We start from the raw sequence: 12,088 nt of genomic DNA, 5'->3' as shown, positions 1-12,088 counted from the left end.
TTGTGGTGAGACACAAAGATCTACATTCTCTGTACATATGCACCGCAAAAGGATCAAATTGCAAATATTGCAACATCAAAGAGCTTGTGTGAGTTTTAAACAAGTAGCAATAATAAACTAGATCACATGGAGATGCCACAGTCTTGAGCTGACTGGATATACCTACTACAGTATGGTTCGATGTGGTCAGCGATGATAGCCTTTTTGTTAGCATGTCGAGATACAGCACATCTGCGCTCACAAAGACTCAAGTTCAATTCCTGTCTCGAGTCTCCTCTCTTCATCAAGTACTTTTCTGTCATTCCTCAACTGTCCTGTCACAATAATAAGAAAACAAAGAATGTGAGGGGAACAAAATATTAAAATGAATAAATATTAAAATTATTAAAATAAAAAATACACAAAAAAAAAATAACTTAACATTGACAGGGAAAGGATATTACATTTAAGTTTAAGGCTCACTGCTACACATAATTTAGCACATTGTGAAAGGAGAGCCACCCCCAGCACTCTTAACTGGTCTGTGTCTGTTTGACCAAATCTCACTTAAAATAAGACAACTCCTTATGGTACATAATCAAACTAAATATATTGTAGAAACTTAAATTTTCTGTAAAGCTTTTGTGCAACGATTTGTATCGTAAAACAATACTTTACAAATAAACTTCAATGGAATTGAATTGTAAGTAAATCAGTTTGCAGTAATAGATAACTTGTTTATATTATAATCACATTTTAGAACAGGCTATTAAACTGTGTGCCAATTTTAATAAAGATACTCTGTGAAAATGTAAATCACATTAACATTTGAAAATAAATTATTTAAACTATTTTTATTAAAGTTTTTTTTTTTTATTCAGACAGTCAAAATCAACTTTACAAAACCCCAGTCAATGTAATAATTTACAGTCATTGACCTTTAATAAATAATAAAAATAGCTGAAGTCTGATTTACTGTCTTTATGTTCTGGGGAGAAATTAAGATGTAATAAGATGAATACATTGTTATAAGGATTCCATTTCAGTTCATAATAGTTAAATCTCTCTTCTTGGTTGAGAATATCACAAATGTTATGATGTATTAATTAGATATAAAATTAGATACTTAGTATCAGTAGCTTTGGACTTTTGATAGATCTACAGTTGATCCCTACAATTTATCCTAGGTATAGATACAGCTGTACCATTTTATAATTTTGTAATCTTAAATTATATTGATTTTAGCGAACAAGACTTTTATTTTGTTCTGGAGATGCGACGTCACAAGGCTGCGGCACGCTCCTGCATCTGGGATTCAAACGGAGAAAGGTTTGTGCTCTTAACAATTTAAAGTGTTTAAATCAGTACAACTTGTTTAGATAATTGCAAATACAACTGTGAAATGAATTGTTAGCCACTTTATTTAGTGACACGTAGTCCCTATATAGTGAATCATATTTCCTAAAGAATTCGGTTACTGTCAGTTGTGTTGATAGAAACGGATCTTTTCGAAATTCCGAGTCAACTGAATCAATCGATTCACAAAATGATTCACTGATTTGAATCGCTGCACACTGACGACATCTGCTGTGCAAAACACTGGAAATGCAACGAGAACAACAAACACTTGTAATGACAACGTCTACACACAATTGCACGTTTTCATAAATAAGCAAATAAATAGCAAATGTTCTTTTTTTATAAAAGTTTAATCCAATAAATATAATCTACAAATCACCAAATACTAAATCGCAATCTTAATACAAATGTAAACATTGAGTATAATTTGTGCTCTTTTATTAGGTCCATTAACACTCACTCTCTGACCGACTCCCTTACAAGTGTGCTGACTGCTAAACTAGGGAGCTGATACAGTTGTGCTTTATTGTGTATGTGTATAGCTTAAGTGCAACATGGAACTTGAAATTAAAACGGGGGAATTAACTTTGAGCAAGTTTGGAGGAAAGTCGGAGGTATGGAAATATTTTCAACAAGTCATGGGCAGTGACAACATAAATGTTGATCCATTCTGAATAAACAAACAATGCAGTTTACATGCTTCATCCTTGTTGCAAAAAGTAAATCGGGCTCGGGCTCATAATTACAGTTAATGTGTCGGACCGGGTCGGGCTCGGACACAAGGTGCAAGGGCTCGGGTAGGATCGGGTTTAATTTTTTGGGCCCGATCTAAGCTCTACACTGAGGCTAAGTGGTAAACATTACATTCATAAATTACACTTGAAATTAATCTTTTCAATATAACATTTTTAATATAAAAATATTACATTATTTAAATAACTGAAATAATACTTTACAAATGACAAGTCACGCTTTTATTACTAAATCATTTATTCAATTGATGTTTTTCAAACAAATGATTTATTCAGAAACACACTCAGAGTTTTAGTTTGCATTGATTTTTCTTTCTACCAAACACAGTAAAACTCCTGCTGAAATCAACAGAGATCCACAACTCACTATTATAAAGATGGCGTTTATTAAAGAGGAGAGTGAAGACATCAAGATTGCAGAAACATTCAGAGTCAAACATGAAGATACTGAGGAACAAACAGGTTGGTTTTCATCCTCAAAGTCACTCATTTGATCCCTATTAAAATGTCCAGCTCTACAGAAAAAAAGTTATTTAGTGTAACATTAAACAGTACCTGCTTCTGATTAGAAAATTATCTCTTCCCCGGAGTCCATGTTTTTGGCACGGAACTTCATGAATGCGATTGCCTCGGAAATCGTCAGGTTTTAAAATCGTGCCGTGTAACACTGCGTCCATCACTCATGACTTGTGCGTGGCCATATTGTCTTCCGACCGTCCGAATTCACACTGTGTACGGCCTTAATGTAAGTACTGTAGTGGCCTAATGGTTAGTGGTCAGATGGTCAAGAACTAAACAGTGTTAACTCTAGTCCACAAATGCCAACATCATTTTCAAGCTCTTTAAGGAAAAGTTTTGGTTTCTGAAAGATCCAATAGCACTAGAATATAAATGCAACTTTAATAAGCTCAATATCTGTGCTGTGATGGGAATTAAAGAGGACCTGTTATGCCACTTTTTCTCAAGAAGTCTCTGTCTTTTGAATTGAATAAAGTCAGCATCACATTTGCAATCATGCTAATATTCAGGAAAACAGCACTCTTCTTCTTTAAGAGTTGCTTAAACATACCATATGTTGTAAATTAACAAGAACAGTGATGACAGCACTGTTTTCAAAAAAAGAAAATGGCTTACTTGAAGATGCTTTTTCAAGATTATATTGTGTCTTAAAGCCGATCGGAGAGACAAGTTTAGTTGCAAGTAAACAAAAAATTCCATTGGACTATGATCTTACGTAATTTTTTATTTGTATTTCCATAATGCTTGGCTTTCTGATTTCCTCCTGGGAGTCCTGACTAGCAGTGCAGGTTGTTAATTGAATAGTTACTCATATTTTGTATTTTAAATACATAATGATGTTACATGTACTTAGTTACTTTTGTGGGTTTGATTAGAAAATATTTCTTACTTCAATGCTGCTTTTAAATTCTGTAGCGTGAAGAGAAACATGGCAGATTATGTATTTTTTATATTTTTTAAAGGAGCTGGTGTTTTTTTAATAATTATATGGTAATTGTGACAAAAGCACAACAATATATGTTACAAATAACGTTTTAATTATGGCTATAATTACTGGCTAAAATTGGAAGGAAATGCGTTTAATAGAAACAGATCAGTAGCAGTATTTGTATCAAAGAGACTGGTCTCCATTAACAATAGGCTACTTGGTGAAAAGATGCCAATAAGCCACATATTTTAAATGTACAATCTTTATGTTGTTTCACATTAATTTGGAGATTTAATATGAAATTGTTTATAGTCAAATAGTTAGTTTTTAATTGATTGACAGCACTAGTTTAAATGTTTTGATGTTGCTTTGTGCCATTAAACTGTTGTTAACTTACATTTTCTTATTTCACCTCAGACCTGATGGCACTGAAAGAGGAGAGTCAAGAACTCAATGAAACAGAAGAGAAAGATCAAAATGAGAAACATGATTTCAAAACTGAAGAAAAATCAATTAGTTGCTCACAAAATAAAAAGACTTCCTCGTCAGAAAAAAATATAAAAACACAAAGTACAAACCTTAATTCTAACATGAGAATTCACACTGGAGAGAGACCTTACAGCTGCCAACAGTGTGGGAAGAGTTTCTCACGAAATGGAGATCTAAAGACTCACATGAAAATTCACTTTGAAAAGAAGCCGTTAATATGCCCTCAGTGTGGAAAGAGTTTCACAAAGAAAAAAAACCTTAAGGCCCACATGAAAACTCACACTGGAGAGAAGCCTTTTGCCTGCCCTCAGTGTGAAAAGAGTTTTACGCAGAAAAAAAATCTTATTGTCCACATGAGAATTCACACTGGAGAGAAGCCTTTCATCTGCAAACAGTGTGGGAAGAGTTTCACGCGAAATGGAGTTCTTGAGACTCACATGATCATTCACACCGAAACGAAGCCGTTTGTATGTCCTCAGTGTGGAAAGAGTTTTACACAGAAAAGTACGCTTACTCTCCACATGAGAATTCACACTGGAGAGAAACCTTTCACCTGCCCTCAGTGTGGAAAGAGTTTCACGTATAAAGTAAACTTCCAGACTCACATGAGAATTCACACTGGAGAGAGTCCATTTAAATGTGATCAATGTGGGAAGAGTTTCAGACACAGCGCAAACCTTAATAAGCACATAAAGGTTCACTCAAGAAAGAAGAGTTTTAAATGTCATCAGTGCAAAAAGAGTTTCACAGAGAGGGAACATCTTAAGACTCATGTAGTAACTCACATTGGAGAAAAGCCTTTCATGTGTCATCACTGTGGAAAGAGTTGTTCAAGAGAAGGAAACCTCAGGGTTCACTTGAGCATTCACACTGGAGAGAAACCTTACACCTGTGAACAGTGTGGAAAGAGTTTCAATGTTAAAGTAAAAAAAGCTGTGTGAAATCAAGTCTATGTTCACACTGGAACTGAATGTGGGCTACATCTGATCACCTTCATGCATCCTTCATCTCTTTTTGTTTCACCATAATTTTTTTTTTTTTGTACTGTGGCCATACCTGACCATCTGCTTTACTGTTGTTTCAAATATTGAGTGATTACAGTAGATTCCCTCAAATTTTGACTATGTAGAGTATGTGTTGATTTTTCTGAATCAAGATATTAGTCAAACTTTTACCTTGCTGGGAAAAGCAACAATGTAACTGAAAGATTATAAATGAATTAAACTGAACAAAATGACTTACACTTTCAAGTGTATTTTATCTTCTTGCTTACTTAATCGCAATTTAATGTTGTAATATCTGTTTACGTTTATGGACTCTATCAGGAGAGGCTTGAAAATATTATTCTAGTTTTGCACAGGTCTGTTTTTTAATCAGCACAGTTCATTCTTTGTTGTGCTTCCAGTAGCCTATATGTACAATAGATATACGTACTGTTTCAAACAATCCTTAGCAGTTGGCCTTCTATCATTTTCTTGTTAATTATACATTAAATAAAGAATATCATTTTTTTTTTTTTAAACAATTGTATTCAGCAGTAACACATTTTCCTCCTCTATCCAAGCACAAATAGCGTCTCATCAGCCCATTATATCTATTTTCTGTTGGCTACCCAGCCAAGCTACATTTTACAACTCATCACTTTTAGCACATACTTCAAACACTTCATGGAATTCTCATTTGTACAGCACTTCTTCTGTTGCCAAATTACACACTTCTGTCATTTTTAAACACAGACTGCTCACAAAAAAAATCTTATTCACTCTTTGCACTTTCAGCCACTACAATCTTAGTCAAAGTCCGTACTTTAAGAACCTATCAGCTTTCGCCTTGATTTCATCACGTGGTCCACTTCTTTTTGTTCAACTTATAGTCTTGTATCATTTTTACCTTCATAGTGTCACAACTGTGTGTATGCAATGCACAGAGATGAGAATTAAATGAAAGCTCTTTAATAAAATCCACAAAGGGTAATCCAGAAAGGTAAGCAGAGGAACATGCATCCAACACAACATAAAGACATTTAAAACCGGACAAAAAGGAAGGGACAAGCAGGAACTTAAATACACAGGATAATTAAACTCAGATGCAGCAGGGAATAATTAATTAACTAAACATGACTCTCACGGTGTGCTGGGGTTGAGGAAACAAACAGAAAACTAGGAAAGCAGCAACCACAAAGTAACGTTTGTAAGGCTACCTAGAACAAGATATTATTGATTCAGTCATCCGAGCCATCAGGCCTGGGCTTCAGTTGCGTAGTTATCTTGAGGGCAAAGCAGACCTCACTCTTCCAACATTACGAAGAATCCTCCGCTCTCACTATCAAAAGAAAAATGCAACAGAACTATACAAACAGCTCACTGCAGAGGCTCAGCGTGCTGGGAACACCACAAAGTTTTCTCATTCGTGTTCTTAATCTGAGACAAAAAATTCAGTTCGCTTCACAAGAAGATGAGTCTGGCCTAAAATATGACCCAGCTTTAGTTCAAACCATGTTCCTTCATACTGTGCTAACTGGCTTACAAAATGATCTTATTCAGAGTGACCTCCAGCCATTCCTGACTGACCCCACAAATTCAGATTAAGAACACGAATGAGAAAACTTTGTGGTGTTCCCAGCATGCTGAGCCTCTGCAGTGAGCTGTTTGTACAGTTCTGTTGCATTTTTCTTGAGCTGTTTTAAATAAAACAGCTCACAAACAGCTGAATTCAGCTCTTGATGCGTTCTGATGGGTGGATTGGATTAAATTAATTTTAAAGGCGGTATTTATTTTCTTTTTCTACCGATTTCAGAGTAACTGTAAGTAAGAGGTTTGAGTCCCTCCCCTCCAGTGGAGTGGAATTGCTCCTTTAGAGGGTGCATTTTTTTCTCAGCCCATGTAAGTCTATGGGAAATTTTTCATATTCAAAAATTAATAATATATAAACTGTAAGTCTGATCAGTCCAAAAAGATATAGCAACTAACTTCACATCAGGGCCCAGGTATCTGCCAAGTTTGGGGCTTGTGGCATTAAAGGCCTAGGGGGAGATGCGTTTATAAAATGTAGTCTCAGAAAAAAGTAGCATAACAGTATGTTGGCTCTCCAAGCCAACGTAATAATAATAAGTTTAAATAGCATAACAGTATGTTGGCTTGGAGACATGATGCAAACGATTGTTAATATGTTCCACTATAATTTTCATGGGTAATTCCTCAATGATACTGGTTAGGTTTCCATTGCAGAACTCAGCTGAAACTTTGTAGACTTCGTCTTCAGTGCTCAGAAGAGTGTACGTGTCACCAGATTGAGATACTCCTAGAATTTCAAGTTCTTGTTTTGTTCGTGCACTCTAAAAAATTAAGAACTGGCAGCACGGTTGCCAGCAAGGCACTGTAAAATTAACAGTGTTTTACTGTTAATTAAAATTACAGTTGGATACTGTTTACTAAAAAAACAGTAAATAACTGGCAGCACGGTTGCCAGCAAGTAACTGTAAAATAAGTTATATAAACTGTCTTGGTGTTGGTGAAATTTACAGTTATAGACTGTTTTTGCAACTACAGCATAACGCTGTTTCTAAATTCAAAGTGCATAATACATACAAATATTTTTTTTTAAATGATTTAATAAATCGCCCTTAGCAGTCTTACTACAAAACACCATGTATTATTACAGTGTATAAGTGTACCCTTTGAACCAGTGACTTGTGACTTGAAATGTAACTGAACAAAAGCAGCTTTGAAGTATTGTTTCAAAACATTTCTTGTTTTATTAAACTTTGAAATAACTTTCTTGAAAAAAAGCCTACATAACAGTAAAGAAAAGCACTGACATTTCAGCTATTTATAGGGAAAAATTGGTCAAATCATAAATAAACTTAAAATATTCCCCAAATCAGACTCTGACAAAATGAAAAACAAATGGCAAAACAAAGCTCAAAAATTATGTATTACAATACATGTACATTTCAACTGTATAAATGATATCAGTTGGTTTAAAAAGTTTTAACAAGTTTAAAAAGTCTTTAACCAATTATTCTGATGACTGTCCAAGTCATACAGGCTGTTCAAAAAAAAAGAACTCTGGACACAGAGAATAAATAAACAACTTAAAGAAAAACTTAAAGAACAACTGAGTAAATGTTTATGAGTTGAAAAAATGTGTGTGTGAAACAATAAATATATGTGTGCGCGTGTACGGGATGCATGTACAATTTATGTGATATGAGTGTGCGCAAGATGCGAATGTGTGTGATGCATGTGTAATGTGAGTGTGTGCATGTGTGTGTGTGTGAGATGCATGTGTGATGTGTATGTGGTGTGTTACTTATATAAAGTCCCACTCAAAATCCATCAACTTTTTCAGGAGACTGGAGACGCGAGGATTCACAGTTTTCTTTTTTTTTTTGCGTGACCTTCCTGCTTCGACATGACTCCTCCAGCCTTGGTGCCCTTTTCAGGATTGATCCCGATGAACCGCCTGCAAAACAAATGTGTGTGTTTAGAATTAGTCTGTTGGGGAAAAAGATTACTCACGGGGAGTGTGTGTGTGTGTGTGTGTGTGTGTATATATATATATATATATATATATATATATATATATATATATATATATATATATATATATATATATAATTAATAGTAATTGTAATATAATTTAGAAAATATACTAAAGTATATATAATATAGCAAGTCTATTCATATATCAAGAACACTTTGCTTTACATTGTCAGGAAAGGTAATTCTCTTAACAAGCTCCAGCAGAGATCTCTTGGACTGTATGATGTGTTTCAGTCTAGATTTAAGACATCTCTTTGTTCAAGCACTGACATAACACATATTATACCCTAGCCTAGTATTTTATTCATGACTGAAAAGAATTGTAACTACTGCACATGATCAGTTTTTTTTAATGGCAATAAAATATGGGTCCTGGATGAGTCTGCTTCCTTTTAAGGTTTCCACCAAAACTTCACCGCTGATGGACATTTTATTTCCTTGACAATGACTTATGGCTACTTAATAGGACTTAAATATTTGATAGGAAATGTATCTATTTGATGCTAGATTCCCTGTTTATTAGAACCAAGTGTTTAAATGAAACAGATTTTTTGTAAAGCTGCTTTAAATCTATATGTGACCCTGGACCACAAAACCAGTCGCTGGGGTATATTTGTAGCAATAGCCAAAATACATTGTATGGGTCAAAATTATTGATTTTTATTTTATGTCAAAAATCATTAGGAAATTAAGTAAAGATCATGTTCCATGAAGATTTTTTGTAAAATTCCTACTGTAAACCTATCCAAATGTAATTTTTGATTAGTAATATGCATTGTTAAGAACTTAATTTGGACAACTTTAAAGGTGATTTTCTCAGTATTTTGATTTTTTTGCACCCTTAGATTTCAGATTTTCAAATAGATGTATCTCGGCCAAATATTGTCCTATCCTAACAAACCATACATCAATAGAAAGCTTATTTATTGAGCTTTCATATGATGTATATATCTCAGTTTCGTAAAATTTAACCTTAAGACTGGTTTTGTGGTCCAGGGTCACATATGTAATGTAATAAGAGATGTACAAAAAATGTACACTGTTTGCATTCAGGTGATATTCATCAAAATGGCACTAGGGTGATGCGGAGGAGATGTATTGTTGAATAAAGTAGCTTTTTTTCTGTGCATGCAAAATTATTCTTGTAGCTTTATAGAATTTAGCTTGAACCGCTGATGTCACATGGATTATTTTATCCATCTCCTTGCTGTGTTTCTGGATGTTGATCATGTTAATTACATTGCTGTCTATGAGAGGGTCAAAGAGCTATCAGAATGCATCAAAAATATCTTCATTTGTGTTCAGAAAACGATCAAAGATTTTGGAACGGGTTTGGAATGACATGGGGCTAAGTGATTAACAACATTTTCATTTTGGGGTGGAGTGACCCTTCAATATAATAGTAACATTTTGTATTAAATGTTAATTCTCTCATTCAGTATTCAGAAAGTGGCAACAGCGAGACAGACTACAGTGATGTTGACTACAAAACCCAAAATCAGCTCCGATGGATCAGATGGTAGTTCTTCTGGACATGACATAGCTGAAAGCAGCTCAGATGAATCACATGCTTGTGCTTCTAGAAAGCTCTTTTCAAAAGCCGAAGTTAAAGAGAAAGGTTGTTCGTCGGGTAAATGTATAACAGCAACATCACCAAAAAGGATGAGATGCCAAACTGATGAGACAGATACTGTGCCTAGTGATAGGACTTTTATTCAATCAGTGCCATCTCCAAGGCAGAAAGGCAAGACATACAACAAGAAGCAGTATTGCCTTAACTGCAGTAAGTCATACTCAAAAATGGCAAGAAACCTCGAGTTTATCCATTGCAATGAAGTAGAAGTCGCAAAGGCTGTAGCATTTCCAAAAAAAAACAAACAAAGAACGATGACTGCAGTTAAACCTCCTTAGAAAACAGGGCAACTTTGCCCACAACACCGATGTGGTGAGACAGGGACATGGGGAGATGGTTGCCTGCTACCGTCCAAAAAAGAAGAAAGGGGCCAAAGAATTTATTCACTGCATCTACTGCCAAGGCCTTTACAACAAACATAGCCTTTGGAAACATATGGAAAACTGTCCACTGAAACCAAAAGATGATGAATCCCAGGGCAGAAAAAGAGTTAGATCTCTGTGCGCTCTGAAAACACCAGTCGGCTTAGAGGTGAGCAAAAGTTTCAAGAAAATAGTCTCCTTAATGAATCTGATGAGGTTTACCATGTAGTTCATTCTGATATATGCATCATATAGCTGGGCGAGCACATGTTCAACAGAATGGGGTCTGATGTGACCAAACATGACTACATAAGACAAAAGATGAGAAAAGTTGGCAGATTGCTTCTTGAAGCAAGAAAGATTACCCCATTGAGATCAATGGCTGACTTCATCATACCAGCAAACTTCAAGCATGTCATATCAGCTGTTAAAGTTGTATCTGGATACAATGAAGAGAAGAACTCGTAACGCATTCCTTCTTTAGCTCTCAAACTTGGCCATTTATTAAACAAAATCAGTAACATTGTCGAGAGCAACGCCATGATGTACGGTGATCATGAGCGTGCCGCGTGCGCTCGAGACTTCAGAAAAATACATCAGGCAAGATGGAATGAATACATTTCTGCTGGTGCTATTACTACACTGAAAGAAGCCAAGTGGAATGTACCACAGATCATTGCTTTCACTCAGGATGTCAAAGTCCTGCATGCTCATCTGGAGGAGAAACACGATAAGTTGCTCAGTAAGCTAAGATATTGCCCAAGTTCTGCAGACAGCTACGCTGCTCTTGCCAAGGTCACATTGTCTCAAGTGATCCTGTTTAACAGACAAAGAGAAGGTGAGGTATCACGGATGCTTCTGTCAGCTTTTAAAAGCAGGGATTCTTCCGAGCTACATGAAGATATTGCCATCTGTCTCTCTGAATTTGGTGAAGTGCATACACAGCTATTTCTCAGAGTTGAGGTCCGTGGTAAACGAGGGAGAAAGGTCCCTGTGCTCCTCAAGCCTTCTATGGTTTCTGCCATGGAGCTGCTCGCTGAAACACGTGAGGCTTGTGGCGTTCCAACTGAGAATCCCTTCATGTTAGCCAGACCTGGAGCAATGTCAGCCTACAGAGGAGGAGAATGTTCATGAATGTGGCATAAAGAATCCTGAAGCACTATCATCAACTAAGCTGAGAAAACACAAAGCAACCATGTCGAAGATTCTCAACCTTAATGAAAACGAAGCAGACCAACTCGCTGACTTTTTGGGTCACGAAATAAGAATTCACAGACAATACTACCGATTACCAGAGGGGACGCTGCAGCTTGCCAAAATGAGCAAGGTCCTGATGGCAATGGAAAAGGGAACATTGACTGAATTCAAAGGAAAGAAACTTGACGAAATAGAAATCGACCCAAATGGTATGAGCATATTAAGATTTTTGTGTGTGTGTGTGTGTGTGTCTGTGCTGTACGTACTTACAAATCTATGTCTGCTGTAGTTGACATTGAAAGTGGATCAAAATTTTTTTGTTGTTT

General features: G+C 35.7%; 1 protein-coding gene across 1 annotated transcript in view; it reads left to right on the top strand.

Annotated features, from left to right (window-relative positions):
• The window catches only part of LOC141326018 (uncharacterized), a 301,935-nt gene extending 290,902 nt beyond the window's left edge, over positions 1-11,033 (top strand). The window contains exons 6-7 of the mRNA XM_073834727.1: positions 4,128-4,877; positions 10,821-11,033. Coding sequence (XP_073690828.1) covers positions 4,128-4,877; positions 10,821-11,033 — 963 coding nt within the window. The remainder of the gene's footprint in view (positions 1-4,127; positions 4,878-10,820) is intronic.
• Positions 11,034-12,088: the final 1,055 nt, after the last annotated feature.

The sequence above is a fragment of the Garra rufa genome, chromosome 2, assembly GCF_049309525.1.
Source record: "Garra rufa chromosome 2, GarRuf1.0, whole genome shotgun sequence".
NCBI classification, from domain to species: Eukaryota; Metazoa; Chordata; class Actinopteri; order Cypriniformes; family Cyprinidae; genus Garra; species Garra rufa.
Note: the sequence above shows the minus strand (reverse complement) of the source record. Positions and strands in the feature narration are given on the sequence as shown.